Here is a 22,497-nt window from a genome sequence, read left to right on the forward strand (position 1 = left end):
TGGAAGAGGGATGATTTCTCTGTGTCATGTTCTTACATCAAAGATTTTGAAAATAATTGGCTCTATCCTGATACAGAGCAGAAAAAAACTATGAAAATGCTTGTGGGAAAAAGACTGTTTTCTTCTCAGATGTCCCAGAGGCTGAATATCTTTTCTGAAATATATGAAGACTTTTTTTTTTTTTTTTTAATTTGCGCTAGTGCACAATTTACTAATAAAAGAAGTGTCACACTATGTACAAAGCATGGGTCTGGCAAAAAGGAGAATCAGTTTCAGTCCTTTCCTCTCTCCTGTCACAGGTTACTTGGCATTGCCGATAGTTTGAGAAACATTTTCACCAGCATCTACACCACTTACAAGTAAGCGGCTCTTCCAGTGGTCCATTCCCACTGCTGTATGTCCCCAGTGGCTGTGCCCAGGTTTACCAATGTCCGTGTAGCCATCTATAGTGTATCGTCAGCCAGGGGAGCTGCTCTGAGCTCAAATGACCTGGTTATTTTTAATCCAGGTACTTCCTTTCGCTGATTAACCATGTGACTGCACACATGCTTGTGCTGGCACAACCATTGGGATGGCACGAGGACAGGAACAAGCAATAGGAGGCGAGGGAAGGCTGCCAAAACCAAGTTCATCGAGATATGTCCTCAGTTTTTCTTGTGCAACAATAGTAACAGTTATTTGTCATAGAGAAATACTAAATCCATGGAAGAAAACAGCAGTTTAACAGCTATGTAGTCATAAAGCTGCTCATTAAGATTTTTTCAAGCATTTGTCTGTGTGCTTGGGTGGACGTAGTCCAATAATTACTGATTTTGAATATTTTACTTCCAGCTGTTCATCAAGATATGAATCAGTTCGTTAGTTATGGGTGAAGTTTTCATTAGGATTTAAGCTCCTTAGACGCTCCTGAAAATGTTTCCTTCTATCCTGCTGTCTAATCTGCTATCAGCATAGCAGAAATCCCATTAATTAAGGACTAAGACCTTTTATAATCTTCTTCCCAGACTGCAGAATGCGTTTACCATTGCTGTTCGTCAGGGTGAGTCCAGCACAGGGCACTGCTGGTCGTCTGGAGCATCAGCCCCTGCATGCACAGGAGCGGGACACGCTCAGGCTTCTGCCTAGGAAGGATGAAATTGTCCTTTAAGGGCAGGGTTATCCCACCCAATCTAGCATTCCAGCTTAAACCGTAGGCCAGTGTCAGCTGCTTAAAAAGACTTGTGGCACTCTATGTGCTCCTTGAATAAAAATAAAGGGTTAGCACTGAGGAAGCATCCTACATGTCATGTCTGTCTTCTGCTCTGCTAATATGCCATTAATATACATTGTGTCTGGTGGAAAACTAGAAGGTAACTGAAGTTGATGAGTTGGGTATACTATTCAGTATGCAAATCTGAATCTTTGCTAACTGGAGGTTAGCAAATGTGACACCCATCTACAGGAAGGGCGATAAAGAGGATCTGGGGAACTGCAGGCCTGTCAGTCTGACCTTGGTGCCGGGGAAGGTTATGGAGCAGATCATCTTGAGTGCCATCACGCAGCATGTACAGGACAACCAGGGGATCAGGCCCAGTCAGCATGGGTTCATGAAAGGCAGGTCCTGCTTGACCAACCTGATCTCCCTCTGTGACAAGATGAACCACTTAGTGGACGAGGGAAAGGCTGTGAATGTTGTCTACCTAGACTTTAGTAAAGCCTTTGACACCGTTTCCCACAGCATTCCCCTGGAGAAACTGGCTGCTCATGGCTTGGACAGGTATACTCTTCACTGGGTAAAAAACTGGCTGGATGGCCGGGCCCAAAGAGTGGTGGTGAATGGAGTTAAATCCAGTTGGCGGCCGGTCACAGGTGGTGTTCCCCAGGGCTCAGTATTGGGGCCAGTTCTGTTTAATATCTTTATCAATGATCCGGACGAGGGGATCGAGTGCACCCTCTGTAAGTTTGCAGGTGACACCAAGTTGGGCGGGAGTGTTGATCTGCTGGAGGGCAGGAAGGGTCTACAGGGGGATGTGGACAGGCTGGATCGATGGGCCGAGGCCAATTGTATGAGGTTCAACAAGGCTCAGTGCTGGGTCCTGCCCTTGGGTCACAACAACCCCATGCAGCGCTAACAGCCTTGGGGAAGAGTGGCTGGAAAGTTGCCCGGTGGAAAAGGACCTGGGGGTGTTGGTTGACAGCCGGCTGAAGATGAGCCAGCAGTGTGCCCAGGTGGCCAAGAAGGCCAGTAGCATCCTGGCTTGTATCAGAAATCATGTGGCCAGCAGGAGCAGGGCAGTGATCGTCCCCCTGTACTCGGCGCTGGTGAGGCCGCACCTCGAGTCCTGTGTTCAGTTTTGGGCCCCTCACTACAGGAAAGACGTTGAGGGGCTGGAAGAGCAGCGAAGCTGGTGAAGGGTCTGGAGCACAAGTCTGATGAGGAGCGGCTGAGGGAACTGGGGTTGTTCAGCCTGGAGAAAAGGAGGCTGAGGGGAGACCTGATCGCTCTCTACAACTGCCTGAAAGGAGGGTGTAGCCAGGTGGGGGTCAGTCTCTTCTCCCAAGTAACAAGGACAAGAGGAAACGGACTCAAGTTGCACCAGGGGAGGCTTAGATTGGATATTAGGAAAAATTTCTTCCCCAAAAGGGTTGTCAAGCACTGGAACAGGCTGCCCAGGGAAGTGGTTGAGTCACCATTCCTGGAGGTATTGAAAAGACAATGTAGACGTGGTACTTAGGGACATGGTTTAGGGGTGGACTTGGTGAGGGTAGGTTTACAGTTGGACTCGATGATCTTAAAGGTCTTTTCCAACCGAAACGATTCTGTGATTCTATGATTCTAAACCTGTCATGTGATTTGTAAAGGATTGTGAGAGCTGGGCTTTCAGGAAGGCCATTGAAACTAGTAGGCGTGAGCTAATTAAGTGTTATAAGAAGAGCATAAAGTGAAAGAAACCCTAGGAATGTATACATTATAAAGTTGTACACACTGTAGAGACAACCAAATTGACATGGCAAAAGAGTGTGGATCATCAAAGCCCTGCTGATGCTGGGACTGGTAGTCCAGAAGCTGTAGGGTCTGGGTGGTCCGAGCCCCACGGTCCCTGCAGGGGAGGGCTGCCTCCAGGCCCTCAGGGGCTGCATGCTGTTGCTTGCTTTCCTCTTGGATATCCTGTCTGGTAGTGCATATTGTGGCATTTGAACGTGCCTTCCTCTTTTTTTTTCCCAGGGAATGGCTTTTACACTTGAAGAGAGGCTGCAGCTTGGAATTCATGGCCTCCTTCCTCCTTGCTTCTTGAGCCAAGACGTTCAAGTCCTCCGTGTGATGAAAAACTATGAGAACAAATCTAATGATCTAGACAAGTATGTCAAAAACATCTTATCTCCTCCTTCCCTCCCCCTTTAATTTTCAGTTCTTTAAAGCTCCCAGGAAGACGTGAGGATCCTGCTTCAAGGCACACAGGTTTCCCTCGGAGTCACTTTTTTCCAGCTGTCCCTACTCTCCAACACCAGGAGTGTTTATTCTGGCCTGTCTGCCTTCACCTCTGTTACATGCCATCCCAGTCCCAGAATAGCACTGGTACTGCTTTTTCCTACCACCTCATTGCTGGAGAGCTCTGGTATTAGCCTAGCAATTCACTGTACTTCGGGTACAAGTACAGAACAAAAAGGCAGTCCCTGCCCCAGAGCACTGCAGGTAGAGTGAACACGTCCTGCATGTACCTATCTGGATGCTCATTCACTAAAATACTGGATAGAAGAACAGAAAGAACCTGCCAACTGGTAGGAAAAAAGTAAACAAACAGAAGCAATGATGTGTATTGGCTAATCTTTCTGCTCCTGAGCTTCCATTGCATCCAGTATTTTCATCAGGGTTATGGTGCTTGACGCCTGTTGTGATGGACGGTAGGGTTTGCATTTCCATCTTTCTCAGCTGCCATTGATCTGGGGACTGAAACAGCAGGATTCTTCCCCTGTAGAGCAATTCCATTGGCTTTTCTGTGTCACAAATGCCTGTGTCGATCTTGCAAATTATATATTGTTGGCAGTGTGTGATGCCTTTTTGAAGCCACACTGCTTGGGTGCTGAACGCAAAGGGGAGTTTGTCTTATGTTCATACAAATTTCTCAGACAGAAAATAATTTGCAATCTCTCTTTATTTTTCTGAGGTTTTCATTTTTCTGTCTTCAATTTGACAAATTCTGTCTTAGCCGATAAAGCATTTTCAAGGAGGAAAAATCTTTGGGAGAAATGTAACGTATTGTAAGTCACTAAGTGGTCATATAAACCCAGTGATGCACATGTAAGTCTGGACAACACTAAGAATACAAAGTTTATTTAACATTTCATTTTCTAAATTAATGTGTTTGTCCTTTTTTTTTTTTTTTCAAAGAGGGAATTTAGCTATCCTTCTGGTTTTAGTGATTAAGTGATTGAGAATGCAGGATAATGGAGAGAGAGGTTTTGTGGAAATATTTCAGGAAAGACAGTGCTTTGAAATGTGCGTATTAACATTTGCATATATGCATATTTCATCTTCTAGATTGCATAATAAATTTTTATAATAAAGATGGTGTCCCACTCTGTCCCAGGTAGCCCTCAAGTCTACTTTTGACCTTTTCCATTCAATGCATTTGTTTTTAATGCAAGTTCCGAAATTCTGAGGTTATACATGGGTCTGACTTCCAGTCCTACTGAGTCTTCGTGAGCTGTCAGGATGGTGGAGCTAGTCAGGTCCTCTGGGGAATTTTGCTTCAAGCATCTGCTCATGATGTAGCACTGAAGAGTGTCAGGGCTTGGGAGAACTGAATACGTACTGAGCGAGCCAACTACTGCTTTTTATGAAACTGCCAACATCCATAAATACTGATATATATCTATTTTATTTTACTTTTAAGGTATATTGTTCTTATGACATTACAAGACAGGAACGAGAAGCTTTTTTACCGAGTGCTGACCTCTGACATTGAGAGATTCATGCCCATCGTTTACACCCCAACGGTTGGCCTGGCTTGTCAGCAGTATGGTTTGGCTTTCAGGAGACCACGGTGAGTGAAGAGGCTGTTCTTGCCCCTTTTTTTAATTTTATGTGAATGTTTCTTTTGTATCGACAGTCCATCTTTATGTGGGTGGCCCAAAACATCTAAAACTCGATCCTTCATCAAAAGATGGACCAGCAAGCAGCTTCGTGTGTGTACATTTCACGATGAGCTGGGGAGTCGAGAATAGCTCTGCCTTCTTCCTATAAACAGCGAACAGAGTGGTTTTGTTCTCAAACAGTACTGTACAGTCTGTGCAGCTTAGCTCCAAACAGCTCTCTGAACTTATGGCTGCACCCCTCCCCATCTGCTGTCTCAGGAGCACTGAGTGCCTTCTGCGGTGCTGGTGTTTGAGTAATTGTTGGATTTTGGATACGTTGTGCTCATTTTGAACTTTTGTATGCACTTCCACAAACCACCCCACAAGAAACATTTTCATAGGAGATGATGCTCTGCATCAGTGCCTTCCTCGCTGCTCAGAACACTTGCTGTGTAAATTCATGCAATATTAGACACTCTGTACTGTGCTGGAAGACCCTGTTCTGCGTAATTCTTCTTAATGATTAATGTTTAGGTAAAGACCTCATTAGCATTCTGAAATACATTTTAGTCCTTGCCTGAAAATGAAATAGTAAGGTTCAGTTTTCTTCGCAAGCTTTTTATTGTTTTGTCCTTGAAGCGTACCAGTAGACAGATAAACATTTTAGCTTTTGCTGTAGGAATATGCAAAGTAAAGGAATGGAATAATACCATTTCAAAAGCATTTCAAAAGCATGAGGTTTAAGCTGCAGTTTCAGCTGAGACTAATGTGGTATGTGGGGAAACTGAGGCAAGTTCTACTAGCTGACTCAAGGTCACAGGGGGACCCTGAGGCAGACCTCGAAGATGTAAGGGCTGTGCAGACAGATAATGAATAACATATTATGAATAAGGTTATCTTGGCAAACACACTTGCATCCTGCTTGTCATCAAAATTTCTACTAAAGCCACTGTATTCCTTCACATGAGCTACTCCTCAGAATTGCTTTTTGTTTTGTGTCTATCCCAGGTAATTGTGCTCTGTTCCCTGATACCCAGCTTCTGGATCTGCTGGGCTGTGGTGAAGTCTTTCATCTAGTCAAGTCTTGATCATATCCCCTCCTCCTCCTCAGTGTGTATGAGGAAACCGGAGAAGGGATTGCTCTTTGTACAAGGGGACATTTACTTCTTCTGGGCAAGAGTAAAAGGCAGCAGAGATAAGAGAGCCCAGACTCTGTCTCCAGGTGTTGAATTGTGAGCATTGTCAGGCAGGGAAGAGCACACTGCTGGTTCTCAGCTAATCAAAATTAACAGCAACAATTCCTGCCGTACAGCCACTGTGTCTTTGCCTTCAGTCTGCCTTTACCTTGCAAGAAGTTAAAACAATATTTGGGAGTTTTGCTTCTTTCATTTTCCATCCCTGATGTTATCCTCATAAAATCAGGGGTGTCTTTCCATGTACTGGACTCTTTCTGCAGTTGTTGCTGTTGGAGAATTCCCCTTCCTGAACCCACTTTGTTCTCATGTTTTAAACCCACAGTATTTTACCACTGTGGTAAGAACATCTGTTCTCATAGTCTGACAGTTTTGCTGCTGAACTTGGGCTTGGAGCTGTTCTGGATTCCAGCCCGTGGCTTCTGCAGGGAAGGACAAACTATCATGCCCTTAGTACACTGAATTTCCTATGGCGGGGAGTTTGTTTCCCTGAAGATGTAGAGTGAATTTCAGCCTAGCCTCAGATTTGGTTTTAATCAAGGTTGTTTTAGCAAAAGAGTGGTTTTATTGCAAAAAGAAAAGAGCTATTATATCATGTAAAGTGATGAGATTAAAATGAGAAGCATTCGTATGTGCTTTTTTAATCAATCTGACTCTTATTGTCCTGCAGTATATATTTTCTGTCCTGGAGCATATCATGTACATCAGGAGCTGGCCTGCAAGACACTTAGTTCAGCGTAGGATGCCAACACTTTCTGCTAAAATCATTGGGACGTGCAGATTTGGGGAGTTCAGGAATTAAGATCTAAGTCTGAATTTCTAGCTCTTCCCATGTTTGTTATCCTAAGCTGCACTGGCAGTCTGAAAAGCTGATTCTTCTAACCTAATTTTATTTGTATTGGAAGGTTTTTAAAGCAAAATGACATCTATGTAGTTATATTTCACTGACGTTTTAGGGAGAACATGGCACCTAGAGCTGGAGAGGATGTCCAAGCCATTCATTTTTGCTCTGCTGTCACAGGAAGCCTTATCGTATAATCCTGTTCGTTAACTGATTATGTTTGATTTTAAATCTGCAATAGAGCTGCTGTACGTAGCCCATTCCAGTATTTAACTCTCGTATAAGTAGAAAGTGTTTTTCCACTAGTACATAACCTAAATGTTCTTTGCCAATGTCATCGTCTCTGCAGTAGCCTTTTCACAGTAGAAGACTGGGATCACGTTCAGCCTGGTGGTTTTCTTGCCTGTAGTTCGTGTTGTTCTGTCTGGGTTGTCCCATTCTGGAGTCTCCTGTTTGGCTACATTTCTCCTCAAATGCACCACAGAAGAGTAAGCACAGCTTCGCCACGGAGGACTGGCAGTGTCAGGGAGACTGGAGCAGTTAGATTTTAGCTTTTGCTAACATGTCCCAGCGTGCCCTTGCCTTTTTTGGCATTATCTGAGTGGTCCGGTCACTGTAATTCATTTTGTCATCTTCCTGTGAATCTTTTCTTTGACACAATTACCCCACCAAATGTGTGCCACTGTATAATTGTGCTTAGCATTTCTCCTCACTACATGTCCTGCTATGAACTCTGTCCTGTTGGTTTTGGGTCATCTCTCCAGTGAATCAAAGTTTTTCTAAACCTGTCCTCCGGAGTGCCACACCTCCCAGCCTGACTCTTTGGGCGACAGGGAGCTGTTTTGAATGTCTGCTGCAGCAATTACCTTTTCATCCAAACTGTCACACTTAATGCTGTTGGTCAGGCAGGAGAGATGAGATATCTCAGTTTTAAAATACCATATGGTGCTCCAACATGGATGGATGTGCACATACAGGATGCAGTAGAATCATAGAATAGAATGGTTTGGGTTGGGAGGGACCTTAAAGATCATTTGGTTCCAAGCCCCCTGCCATGGGCAGGGACACCTTCCCCTAGACCAGGTTGCTCCAAGCCCCATCCAACCTGGCCTTGGACACTGCCAGGGATGGGGCAGCCACAGCCTCTCTGGGCAACCTGTGCCAGCATCTCAGCACTCTCATCATAAAAAATTTCTTCCTTATGTCCTATTTAAACCTACCCTCTTTCAGTTTAAAACTGTTATTCCTTGTACTATCACTACATGACCTTGTAAAAAGTCCCTCCTCATCTTTCCTGTAGGCCCCCTTTAGGTACTGGGAGGCTGCTATAAGGTCTCCCTGGAGCCTTCTCTTCTCCAGGCTGAACAACCCCAACTCTCTCAGCCTGTCCCCACAGGAGAGGTGCTCCAGCCCCCTGATCATCTTCATGGCTCTGCTCTGGACCCGCTCGTGCAGGTCCATGTCCTTCTTAATTTGGGGGCCCCAGATCTGAACACAGTACTCCAGATGAGGGTCTCATGAGAGCAGAGTTGAGGGGCAGAATCCCCTCCCTCGACCTGCTGGCCACACTGCTTTTGATGCAGCCCAGGATACAGTTGGCTTTCTGGGCTGCAAATGCACGTTGCCAACTCATGCTCAGTTTTTCATCCACCAGTATCCCCAAGTCCTTCTCCTCAGGGCTGCTCTCAACCCACTCATCACCCAGCCTGTATCTGTGCTTTGGATCACCCCGACCCATATGCAGGACCTTGCACTTGGCCTTGTTGAACCTCATGAGGTTCACACGGGCTCACTTCTGAAGCCTGCCCAGGTCCCTCTGGATGACATCCCTTCCCTCCAGCCTGTCGACCGCACCACACAGCTCGGTGTCGTCGGCAAACTTGCTGAGGGTGCACTCGATCCCGCTGTCCGTGTCCCCATAGCACAGCTTGTGGTGAGGAGGGAAATCTACAGAATATTATGCAGTCTTTCTGCAGCCACAGCAGCAGCAATTAGTGACCTGTGGACACAATAAACTTATTCCCTGTGTTGAGATATTTCTCAGCCCCATTAGTGCTTGGCTTTATATTTGAAAGTTGAGCCTGGAAAGATTAAGGCACAAGTAACTTGCTTACAAAGCAACTCTTGTACGAGAGCATCTGAAAATAGTCCTATGAGGTCCAGCAGGGCTTCTCTCATCAGAATACATTTATCAGTGTTCGCATGGCTGCAGATTTTGTTTACCAGATACTGCTGTCATAATTGCAGGGCTCAATGCCTCTTTTACCTTTCCTGGTCTCTATATATAAACTATTGAGGGTGGATCTTTTACTTGCACTTTTACTGGGCTAGTGTCTGGAGTTCTCATTCCAGGTCAGGGCTCCTGCATCCTCTCTGCCAGCAGATTTATCTGCTCCAAATGGGGTCAGACACCTGCTATTCCTTCCTTTCGAAAAGCTACCCAGCCAGCAGTCTAAAAATACAGGCTTTCTCTGTTTACCGGTAGAAAAGAGCTACTAGGAAAAAACCACTTGCAAACATCCGACTCTTGGCATGCTTATCTATGATGCCCATAGTCTCTCTACTTCTTCTGGTGGGCCAGGCAGAGTTCCTGATGCCCCAGCAGGTTCCTGTCTGCCTTCCCCAAACTCCTACTGCCTTTCTTTTCAGGAGTCACTTTAATTTCTTCAAGCAGCCTTATTTTTTTAATGTGGCTTCCAACTTTTTCCTATGTGATGAAGAGTCAGAGGTTTAGAACAACTGGAAGAGAGGTGGAACCATCAAATTATTAAGATGATATTCTGGCACTGTCCCCTCAGAGCTCTGAAGTTTTTGCTGGAAGGTGTCTATGTTGAATCACATTTTTCCTATCTTGTTTTCCAGGCAGCTCCCTGCTGAGTTACCAATATTCATTTATTCAAAGTCATGCAATAAGCATTAAAATCTTCAGGCAAAAGTACAGTATCATATTATATTTTGAATTTTTAAAATAAAAAATAGAAATTATTGTGTATTATGTAAGTACAGGTTGAAGTACCAAGCAACAGCACCTCTGTCACACTTATGATTAAGGACCCTGTCAAAATCTCTCTTCTGTGATCCGACCACGTTAAATAAGCACAAGAGAAGAGCAACCATGTCCAAAGAGAAGTCTTCCTAGCCATGGATCCTGTCTGCAGCAGTGGCCAGTAACAGAAGGAGTACAAGACTAGGGTAGGCAAATGTGCTCACTTCTTGGGGGCTTCTCAGGCTATGCTCCTCCTCATTTTGTGTCTCAGGGTCTTGCAGTTGTAGTTTTGTTACAAAAATCTGCTGCAGTGTTTGGTTTCACAAGTTCTGGAATGGTTGTGAGGGGGCTCAGATGTATGCAGGTTGTCAAGGCCAAAAGATATGTCTGGAAATAGTGTCCCAAGGTGACAAGACTTGTTTCACTTGTAGGTGTAACTCCAGATGATCAGGGATGACCCAGACTTAAGGGAGATTTCTTGCAGAGCTGTACAGCTTCAGATCCTATGGCTGCACATACGCAGCTTTCCAGTCTGCCTCCTGCAATCCATCCCTGGTTATTTACTTCTCCCGCCCACCACCCCTGTGCCTCCACAGATGTTCGTGCAGCTGTGCAATGATCTGATTCAGGAATAAATCTGGGTAGATCCAAGTCTCTTTTGGGCCAGACTAGCAGTAATCCATATAGTCAGTTTTCACTGCCAGCTGCAACAGGATTTGTGCTGATGTGATGAAAGGGATGTGCAGAAGCAGGGGCCAGCTGCTCAAAGCATGGGGAGAGCAGGTTTGCTGATGTTCAGCAGCAGTGATAACTTAATTGTAGCTTCAGGCAAAGGACAGGTTGCCCTAGGTACCAAGGAACATGGGCCTTGGAAGTGCTTGCTTTTCAAAGCCTTTCAAAGCTTTTCAAATTTTATCCTCGTCAGAAATTTGGTAGGAGGAAGGAATGAAATGTAACAGAGCAGGGCTTGCAACTTTTTGAGATGCTAAAAGACGGAATGAAGGAGGAATCTTTGTTCTTTGATCCCATTAACAGAAAGCATCACGGTTATCTTTGGAAATGCTTCTACCAGACCTAAAAGCTTTCAGACTGTGGTTGAGAGTCCTTTTTTGCTTTAGAGTGAAGATACAAAGTCCTTTACGAAGAAAAGTGCGTAGTAGTATTGTGATCTTTTTTCTTTTTTTTTGCCTTTTCTTTTTTTCAATGTAAAATGTACATAATGAATAACATGGGTGTCCTTATGCAGCACAGGACTGAACATGTGCAATGCTATTTAAAAGGTATTTTTGAAGCTGGAGGATCTTTTTTAATTGTGACAGTACCTTTGGAAAGCGACTTTATACTTTTTAACAAAGAGAAAGCAGAGAGAGAACTTACCTCAGGGCATGGAATCAGGGTTTTATCTCTTCTGTGATAGTGAGGGATAGTTTATTACAGTGGCATAAGACCTCAGTCTCTCGAGACACTGGGAAATTCATGAGCATACTGGTATTTGAAAGTATAAAGTCATCAGCTGCTCTGCAAAACCTTTTGGCATCCCCTGAGAGCAGGACTGGAACAGGTTGGTACGTCACCATTGGAGGCAAGCTACAGGGACAGAAAAAACTTAGCTGAAGTTCACTCTTCTGGAGACATAACTATCCTTGAGGACTGATTGCAGAACAATGCAAAACATGTTGGGGTGAGGCTGAACCTGGAGAATGAACGCTAACAGGATGCAGATGGTGCGAAAATTAAGTCTGACAGAATAATGATCTGTCTCTGATGAAAAATGAGCAAGTGAAACATCAGTCAGTCTACAGAACTGTCTTGTCAACAGATCTGGCTCTGCTGAGGCACTTTTTTTTAATGGTATTGCGCAGTCTAAGCAGCAGGAGAGAAGGTTACCTGCCATTTCTAGACACTTTAAACCCAAACCAAATGGAAATTAGAACGAAGCTGTAAATTCCATAGACTTGTCCCTAACCACAGAATTGTCTGCACTCCCTCTTCTATAAAACAGTGGAGACCAAAAGTGAGTGGGAAGACTGGGGTTTGGATTATTGTCCCGGAAATTGTGCTTTGAAACTCCTTTAGGCAATCTCTACTTCTTGTAAAAACACCGGTTGTCGTAACTTCTCTTGTTGCCACCAGCCTGGTTCAGCCTTCTTCCAGAAGCAGCTGAAGTCAGTGGAAGAGAAGACGAATGTGTTTAATGATCTGCATTTAGATAACATCACCACAAGCAGACTGGTCTTGTAACAGGCTGAAGGAGGGGATCTGTGGAAAGTATCATGGAAACAGCGTGTAGTCAGGAAGCCTTGAAGAGGTTGGCAGGAGATACAGGTGGGAGACAGTGCTTGGTATGGGACCAGGTTATGGAATGAGGAGGAGAAGACCATGGTTGGGGTAAGTGAAGAGGAAGCAGTTAGCACAGAGGGAGCCCAGGGCTGCTGAGAACGGCTCAGCCTGTCTGGAAACCTCTGCAGAGAGAGGTGGCAAAGTAGTTCAAGGGTTCCCACTGTTCCCTCTGTGCTGACCCCATTTTTTCCAGGCAAGTCTTTTCAGCATGCTGTACCCCCATCCTGGTGCCTTCTCTGTTCCCCCTTCAGTTAAGCGGTTCTCAAAATGGGGAGAGGAGCACAGATTTGCTTCTGGGTGTACGGAGAGAAGAGCCGGTGTACCAGCCATAATCTCAGGTACCGTGAAGACTGGGGGAATAGAATGGACACTGTTGGTGCTATGAGGCTGTACCACAGTTACTACATTGCGATGGGAGTGAAAAAGGACTTGCATCCATTTTTTCATTAGAAAAACAATCAGTGCTTCTTCTTCTGTATCTCCAGTATATTCTCTCTCTTACTTTTCCTGAGCAAAATATATGTGCAGTGGCTCTAACAACCAAGAGAAACTTCCATGGGCATGAGGTAAAATCTCAGGCCCCCTGAAGTTAACAGCAAAGTCTCATATTAATTTACAAAGGTCAGGCTTCCCCCTGCTGTCAGAGGTAATTTGAAATTCCCTTCTGTTGAAATTCCCTCATTTACCAGGAAAAGCTCAAAGGAAGAGGTGGAGTTGGCCAAAAGAAAGAGGTTGACCTGGTGAAGGAAATTCAAAAGGATGTGTTCGCCTTTAATCTGGTATAAATCTATGCTGCTGCCACAAGGAACAACCCCACCTTAAACAAAAAATGCCAAAGACGGGGAGTAGGGAGGAGAATTATTTAGAATAATGAATACCAGGATGTAAATTGGAGGGGAAATCACACTGGCTATCATGAAAACCTTGGACAGTGATATCCATTGGGTTGTGGGACAGCCTCCTGTGGACTATGCATCGTGACCTGGGGACATTTTTTAAGAGGAGCAATCCTATTTTTAACTTTTTAGTTTATGGAATATTTATATTAATAAATGATACATTTTTATTATATAGTTTATATTGACTTTCATATGCCACTGCAGGGTAACTGTGAGGTGCAGTTTCATGTTGCTGTATAACGGCTGTGTCAGAACTAGCAAGCTAGCACCCTTATCCTCTAATAACAGGGCATCCATTTCTGAAAGAGAAGAGAAATCAATAGGTAGCATAAAAAGCTGTGTTGCATTTGCCGAAGACTTTCCCAACAGGTCTTCACAGAGCGAGGACTTCTGTGCTTTGATACTGCAATTCTTACCTTCCTTGGGTTTTGCTGTGTTTTGGGTTTCGTTTCTGGAGAACTCTGTGTGCAGATACACCATTCAAACATTTTGACAAGGCAAACTACACACATCTTAAGTACATTATTATGGAAGACCTGCTGTAAAAGCTGCTGATATTTTCTGTATTTGCTGCGATTTATGGCAAAAGTTAGAATTATTTATTAGCTGGATTCACTAAGACAGAGTATGCCAGGTTAGATTCAATTTATCTGAAAGCTGATTGCTCTGATATTGTCAAAATCATATTTCTTTTCTTTGTCAAACTTTGTCCTAATTCTGTGTTCATTCTTGGGGCTCCCTGCAGTGCACTTTAAAAGCGAAGGTGTGGGTCTTGGAATAATTTGCACAGTTCAGGAAGGAACTATAATCAGGGTAGGACTTAATTTACTTCCCAGGGATTTTTGATCCCACCTTAACCTCTGTACTGACAAGTGAGACAGAATATATTATGTGATTAGCAGTGAAAACAGATAAGGGCTCCTTGGTCAACATCACTGAGCAACAGCACTGATTGCCCGTCTCAACACATTTCTCTCTGCAACCCTGTAATCTTCCAGTTACTGAGATACTGCCAGGATTCAACATACAGGCAGGTTTAGGACTGAGCCTCCAAAAAGGCAGAGAAAAGTCAGGGCTGAGTCGTATTTTCCTACACTTAAAGTTGTTTTTGAATGGAGAGCTTCAAGCCCCTTGAGCGTGATGAGCCTAAATGCAGCAAAGAATACTGAATTTGGGAACTGCCCACGCTTGCTGGTTGGTGGAATCCCTGGGTGGTGGGATCTTATGTCTCACCTCAAAGCCTGGTCTTTACCCATGTGCATCTGTAAATTTATGCATGGGTGGCAGAGTAGTTATGAACAGCCTGGTTTCTCCCTCTCCCTCCTGCACATCAGCAAGAAGGGAGCTCTGGGTGCTGAGGGTAAGCAAGAGTCAGACCCCGTGCTGCAGACCTGCTTGGCTCTTCCCCAGCCCTTGACTCCAGGGGCGCAATCCTCACATAGACTGCTCAGAGGTCCTCTGAAACACCTCTGCTGAAACACCACTGCTGAAAGGGACACTGGAAAAATCTGGTTTCTGAAGTTTTCAAATACAAGCAGGATTTAACCACTCAATTATGCTATGACATGACAGTTTTCTGGTTAAACCAGAGAATCCAGTCCTGAGAATCCAGTAGGGACAAGCAGCTCACGACAAGCCAAGAGCAACGTGGGTCTGTTTGCGTCCTCCCTTAATCCTAGACTGTGGATAGCAGAGATTCATTGGGGACCTGATGCCAACCCTCTGCACTTTCACATTGCTGCATAATGACCAATAACAGTAGTTACTGAGCTGGTCTTTCTCCATCGACTCTCCCCTGGAGAGGAAGAAAGGGCTATTTATTTTTTAGGCTGTTTCCTGACTAGCAGAACCAATGAACCCAGGATTCCTCCTGGTTTCTGACCACTGTCCCCTAACACTTCACATTTGTGATACCTTTTGTTCCCTTCCACATCCCTTTCATCCCTTCTCCATATCCAGCATACTTAAATTATAGGATATTGCCTTATAAATCTCTGTATAGATTTCATTAATAGTTGATTGTGCTTGGTTTTTATTATTTTTTCATCAGTACCTCAGGGTACTGTTCAGCATCCGACAATTTACAAAGAAAATTATCTAAACCAACAAAAAGTTCTTGGCTTTATTATAAACAAATGTGCAAAAATAGCTGATGAATCACCACAGAGATTTTGTCCAATTTGATGATTAATTGTACTGTATGTAGACAAATCAGTGCATGCTAGCACATACTTTCTCTCCAAAGCCTGTAGCCCACAGGCATTTATAATCTCAAGCTCCCTAAAAGAGCCAAGCAATTTCAAAGTTTATTTTGTTATTCTGAATCCTCTTGTCCTGTTCTGGCAGAGACCTGAACCAAAAAGATCAACGATAGGGGTGCAGCTGGTGGAAATGTCTCTAAAGGCTCATATTGCTCAACCTGTCAATTCTGTGTATGAGTCTTGAAAGTGTAAAGAAATAAAACCAAGTATAGGGCTTTACTGTAACCCCATTTTACAGCACCTCTAGCACAGACTGGCCTTTAATCCAGAGTGGGTCCTCCAACCTGTTCTTCTGGCACAGCAGTGACAGTTTTCTGTGGTTAGCACGCAACAAAAGCCAAGGCCATCAGCCGATCCCTCCCTCACATGTGTCTCCGTTGCAGCCTTGGACAGCCAAAATACCTACCAGTCGTCTGGGCTTGGGGCATAATTCAGCCAGACTCCAAAGAGGACAGAGCAGCGTGCGGCAGCAGTCAGGATCCTTCCACAGTGACAAGCCAACTTGACTTTTTCTTCCCTGAGGGTCAAGATAATTTTGCCAGGTGAACTTCAATGTTAATCTGAGACAGTCTTGCTCAAAGCTTTCCTTTATGTCAGGCAATGGCTGTGACCACTGCAGAAGGTCAGCCTGTGCCATGCCTGTCAGGACCCTTTCCTGTGCAACCTCATATCTCAGCGCAGGATTCTGACTGCTGTCTCCCAACTTTTTCTTGGCTGTTCAACGGCGGCCTGGTGCAGGCTCGGATGTTGGCAAAGATCTGACTCATCTCTTTTGTTTGTTGCTTTTTTAAGCAATGGCTTCCCATGGACTTCCTACCCTTTCTGGGGGAAGTCCAGGCTCTACTAAGTCAAAACACTTTTATATGGGCACGATTTCATCATTTTCAGGGTGTCAGTGGAGATGCTTAACCTTTGTCCTGAGCATTTTTGTTCTGAGAATGAGCCTTTCCTATCCAGATGAAAACACTGAATCATGATGCCTGCCTGTCTGATAACAGCATTGTGAGTATGTTAATTTTTCTTAATGCTAACCCACCCAGTAGTCTTTATCCTCTCCTCGCTTGTGGAGTAAGTTCCTCTCATAGCACCCAGACTAGCAGTTAATAAGTAGAAGGAAAATGAAACAAAAGCCTGAGTTTTGTTGCCATTTTCATCATTTACTCTTGCAATTCATTGCATGCTGGTATGTCAGCACACACATGAGGAGCCAGGCACTTTGCTAGGCGCCCCTGTCATGTTGGACAGCAAGCGGTGTGTAAGTATCTGGAGAATCAGGGACCTTAGCTACCATTTTCATCTGCTTCCCCTCATCGGTCCCTCTTCTCAGAAACAAGTAATTATATAAGGCAAAGACTGGTAGCCCATTAAAGAAGACATCTCTGATGTTTCTTTTCTGAGATCCAATAAACAAGATTGATGGACTGATTGCTGTGCAGAAAGCACATGTAACTTGCAGTTGAGTTTTTTGTGTTCTTCATGCTACATACCAAAACCCGGGCAAGCCTGACCATTGCAGTATCTATTTTTGGATAATGCTGTTCAAATACATACCTCCCCTGCTAAGCAAGTATCTTTTTTTTCAGAGAGTAGTCCTTTTAGAGGAGTGAGGGAGGAAAAGAAGGATGAAGCTGCATTGGTTGAATGGGGGGGGGGGGGGGGGGTGTTTTTCAACTCCTGTTAACTTAGAAGCTTTTGAGATCCATAGGGACGTAAGTATACAAATATGGTCCTATCTTAGCTAGTAAGGAAAATTCACGTGTAGCAAAGAGTAAGGTCCTTTTGCTTCACACTAGTGTACAAGTCAGCAATCCAGTGCCATCACCTGTTCTGCTCTTCTGTGGCTTTTGACCAGGATGGTAAAGTCAGTGGATATAATTGCTGACTGTTATTCATATATGATAAGTGTAAAGAGGCCATTAATCATATAGATGTTAACACGCAACTGAAGTCATAGCAGCGCTACCCAAAACCACAGCACAGGACAAGACTGTAAGAGGAGCACAGCACTGGCCAAAGAGGTTTTTCATGGAGCCTGATAAAGCAAAGGCATTGATTGCATTGGATTTCTGCTTGATTGCATGTCAGGGGCAGCAGTAGGCTAGAAAAGTGGGGTGAAACAACGCCGGGAGGGTTGCAAACACAGCCACAGAAGCACTGGTAATTGCCAAGAAAAAGCTATTCGGGAGAAGGAGTGACTTTGGGGTAGAAGGGAAGTGAGGAGAGATTTGGAGCTGTGAGGAAAGAAGTTGCATAATCTTTTTCACTCCCCTCTGGGTTTTGGGAAATGAAGCTTTGCACATGCTCTGTAAATAAACAATAGTGCTTTAGAGATAGCACTCCTGGCTCCATTGTACACTGTTTCGTCTAAGGGGAAATAGCTCACAAGGCAGCATTGCTAGCCACAAAGATCAGAAAGGGGAACACTACTTTGCCTTATTGAAGAAGTAACTGCTCATTGAATAAAAGCATTAAAGAATATTTTGGTTTCCTAATACCTGAGACATGTTAGAATTCGTTCCTTCCCAAATATCTAAAAGAAATGAATGTTATTCTAAAAAGCCATCACCAGTATCTGGCATTGCTTCCTCTGAGCATCAAATGTGTCCTGTCTTCCTTGTCCCCGAACTCTTTCTAAAATGAGCCTTGCAATTCTGGCATTGTCTTCATTGTGGGTCTTTCAAAATGCCATCAGGATGGCCAAGATCTAACCAGTACTGAGCACCACAGCAGGATCCTTCCCATGATAAGGTGTGTAGCTTTATAATTTCTGGAACACCTCCATGAACTCAGCCAGAACAAAATCAGAAAGGAAAGAAAATATCCCTGTCTTAGGGATGAGAAAAGGTCTTGTGTGGCGTAGGTGAACATATCCAACCCCTTTGACAGATTCTGCATTGACGATCTGCAGTCTGCTGGATCCTACAATCCAGTTCAGGCAGCTTGACTTGACTTGCTGAAATCCAGATAGAAATACTGTCTCCGTGACAAATTATGAAGTTGTAACACTCCTCAAAGTTTTCTGGAACCTTACAGACATGCTCAGTGGCACAATAAAATCTAGTTTGACTTCCACCTTAACTAAAGGCAGCTGTAGTGAAACCTGTGATGTTAACGGCTGAGTAGGAGACTGGAGCTCTGAAACCCTAATGAATGCAGGTTGGAGCATTCTGCACTCTGAATTACCCCCACAAAGGTAACAGCTCTCTAAAAGTTACTGTTTAGCCAGAAATAGTGGTAGAGTGTGTACATTCTGGCTTGACATTGCTGGGGCAGTTAATTTTTACTAAGCTCTATTTCTTGTATTTTTGCCCCCATGCATGTGCGTTTGGCTTCCAGCTAACTGTGTGCATAGCTTTTTCTCGGGGGGGGATAAAGATATACAACAACTTAGCCCATGTAGAATGACAGGATCCTGGGCACAGGTGAGTCTTCTTCAGAATGCTTAGGCTGCATCTTTTCTTCCGAAAAATCAGGTTAATTTGTTTTATTGTCACTTGGATATCTCTTATTTACTACTGGTCCAAATAGATCAACCTGTCCCTCTCAGTATTCAGAGCTCTTCTCAAAGCTCCTGTTCTTTGCTCCTGTTACTTCTCCTATAATCTGTGTACCCTGGAGAGAAACCTGGCTGCTACTCCTCTGTGTTCATTCATCAGCAAACCTTTTGCTGAGACTCATTTTGCAGAGCTTGTCTGTTCTTTGTGCCTGCCTTGCAGAAGGGATTTGGGGAAAGATTAACCCTCTGCCAATTTTAGGCATCTTATTTTGACAGGTAAGTTGGCCAGCTCATCTCTGTGGGTGACCATTATCATCAGGGGAGAGAGCACAGCTCTCCTGGGGATGATTCAAAATGAGGACTTAGTAGTGACCCCCAAGTCTAAAGTCTGATGTGTGTTTTACATCTTCTTAAAAACACAGTGAACTCACTGAACTGCCTGTCAGAGTTGGTCGTTTCATACTCGGTCTACAAAGGGACTTCCAGCTCACCACTACCAGGATCCTCTTCTGATTGCCTGAACACCTGATGGAGGCCACAGTGCCTGGACCAGGTTCAGGATTGTGCTCCAGCTGGGTGCCTAAAGTCACTGGAAACTGTTGTGTTTCATTGAAACTGGGTCCTTGGCTCTCAGACTCAAGTGTTAGGGAAATACGAGGCTTGCTCAGATACGTGCTCACTTCACGATGTGGTTGTGTCAGTGAGAGAGTTCACTTTCCCCAGGTGGGAAACTATTTCTGCTCCTGAAGGTTTCCTTTCCACGGCTGGTAGTGCCATTAGTGTGTTAATTGTTAGTCTAAATTAAGCCATCTGATTTTGCCTGGAGTAAAGGAAGGAGCAATTTTTCACCTGAATTGTTCTATGCATGTGACAGCAGAGATAAGCAGCTAGGACTAGGGACCTGGTCTGTGGCATGGCCTGAAGGGAGAGTGAATGTGTGTCATAGCCATTTTGTTTTCAGAAGAGGATCCACAGAAGTCAGCATACTCGATGGGAGGGCCTGCTTAACATCAAATAAGCGTAATATGTTTAAGGAATACAAATTCTGAGAGGGGTGCCTCTCTGTGCTTGGTTCTTAGCCACCAACCTGGCTATCTAAGCCAAGCCAGTCCCTTCTCAGGCAAGACATGTCGTGGTGATAGCCATGAAAGCCTTTCTCCCAGCCACGTGGTGAGAGCAGTCATCAGATTTTGGAAGACCCAGGCTGGACTCTCGCTTCTGCCAGATCCAGAGCAGGGGCTGGAAACCAGCTCACTGCCCTCCCAAGACAACGGTCAGCGCCAGGAGCTCGTGGGTGTCTGCCCTCTCCACTTTGTGCAAAACCACTGGCAATTCACTGAGCCACAGGACCTGGGTAGACAGCTGGGTTTCAGCTTCTGCTGCGAGCACTGAATGTCTTTCAAAGGTTAAATAGCTGCTGGGCTCCCTTCAGCACTGAAGAGACGTGAACATCTGAGGCACGCAGCTAGACACTTAAGTAATAGGTGTCTTTATTACATATGGAAAAATGCTACGCTAAAACAATAGCATTGTTTTTAAAAGCATGTCATAACTTGAAGTATCTGCAATGATGTTACTAATTTTTGCTTTTAATTCCTGGCTAATAACTCTTCTCTAAATGTAGATGGCAGCAGTACAGTAACCCCTTTTTTATGAAGATTAACATCTGTGAATACTGCCTTTGAGATAGGCCATGTGTATGTGATTAGTTCATTGGGTACTGGGCACAGTTTTAAAGAATTATGCTAGATAAATGAACCATTACTTTCCTTTTATTTTTTTTTTTTTTGCATTTCTGATCTTTCTGTGTGATTGTGAATTGATCAGTGTTGAAGTCAGCACTTTTATTTTTCTTCTTTTCAAAGTGAAGGGCTTTTTCATTAGGATTCCCACAGTTAACTGTGGGAAGATATCTGCCCCCTAGAAGAGTCTTGTGAGAGAAGTCTTTGCCCAAGAGAGCAGCCCAATGTTGTTTGATTATTCATCACTCATATAGACTTACAATAGAGGTTGTTTTCAGCCTCCTCCAAAAATGAGACTTTTTCTAGCTAACATTTCACATTAGAACCCCAAACCATGACCTGATCTGAACTTACTGGGGATGAGCAATAGTAGAGCGACATAAGCAGCAAAAATGCATTTCTCTGTTGTTCCAGCTGATACTAATCAGCAGCACAACTCCTGCTTTTGTGAGCAGATAACAAGGCAAGGAAAATGAGTGCCGCCTCCTGCCAAGAGGAGTTATCAAGTTAGAGCCCTTGATTTGTGCTGATTAGAGAGCACTGTGAGCAACATAAGCAATTTCCCCTGAGACAGGTATGGAGGAGGTTTCTTCTTTAGGGTTAGCCCTGCCTAGAAAGAGCTTCAAAAAATCCCAAAATATCTGAGCAGAGATCTGTCAATGGGAATAACACTATCCTGGGTATTGGAAGAATCCCTGCGAAGGATACTATTTTTGGTAATAACAGCAAAGAGGAGAAAAATAAGCACAAGCCTAAAGCATGTTTCAAGAATGCTGTCTTTCAGTTCCTAATTTTATTAAAAAGAAGGCATTTTTGTTTAAATCTTGAAGATGTTTGTGTTGAGAAGTGATTAACCTTAGTGCAGTCAGGTATGCTATTGTCCATGTAAATACTTCATACTGAGGTTTCATTCAAACATTTAATTTTCTGTTTCACTTCTCATGATTTTGGGTGGTTTTCATTTGATGAATGCAAGTGTCAAAAACTGGGGTCAGATATTCACACAAAAACCAGTGTTGCAAGGGCAGGTTTGGCTTGGTCAAACCAAAGGCCATGGCAAATATTGATCCAATCAGATCCAGTTGGAGCTCTGTTGACTAGAGAGGAGACCCAAAATGTCTAGCTCTGCAGTAGCCATCCACATCATTGACATTGGCAATTGGGTGGGAAGGATCGTGCTTTCACTGTTTGAACGGCCAGCAATAAGCTCCCTGGGAAAGAACATGTAACAGGGCTTATGGTAAAACCATCATCCTCCCCTGCATTTATCAGAATTATTTTAACTAGAAAGCTCTTCTGCACTAAGGCAGAGTTTGCTCCCCAAAGCAAAGGCATTTCACAAGGGTGAAATGTGCAACACCAGTGGCTGTTGAGTGAAGTTGCCATTAAGGATCTTGAGCCTTGGGGTTTTGAAATGAGAATATAACTTGTTATTAGCAGTCCCTTGAGGTCTCATTTCCATGTCAGTGAATCACCTGGTTTTGTGTTTAGCAGCTCATTTCCCTGCATTTTCAGGTTTCACCTGTTTTATTTTATTTTAGAGTTGTTATTTTTATTACAAGGCTTATTTTTCTTCTTTTTTATTCCTTTCTTAGGGGGTTGTTTATCACCATCCATGACAAAGGCCATATTGCAACAATGCTAAACTCTTGGCCTGAAGAAAATATTAAGGTATGTGGCATGT

At 44.0% G+C, this 22,497-nt stretch overlaps 1 protein-coding gene across 1 annotated transcript in view; it reads left to right on the forward strand.

Annotated features, from left to right (window-relative positions):
* ME3 (malic enzyme 3) overlaps positions 1-22,497 on the forward strand; it is a 127,985-nt gene that overhangs the window by 65,271 nt on the left and 40,217 nt on the right. The window contains exons 2-4 of the mRNA XM_049823457.1: positions 3,206-3,339; positions 4,875-5,024; positions 22,409-22,484. Of these exons, the coding sequence (XP_049679414.1) occupies positions 3,206-3,339; positions 4,875-5,024; positions 22,409-22,484 (360 nt within the window). The remainder of the gene's footprint in view (positions 1-3,205; positions 3,340-4,874; positions 5,025-22,408; positions 22,485-22,497) is intronic.

Source organism: Accipiter gentilis, chromosome 19, assembly GCF_929443795.1.
Source record: "Accipiter gentilis chromosome 19, bAccGen1.1, whole genome shotgun sequence".
NCBI lineage: Eukaryota > Metazoa > Chordata > Aves > Accipitriformes > Accipitridae > Astur > Astur gentilis.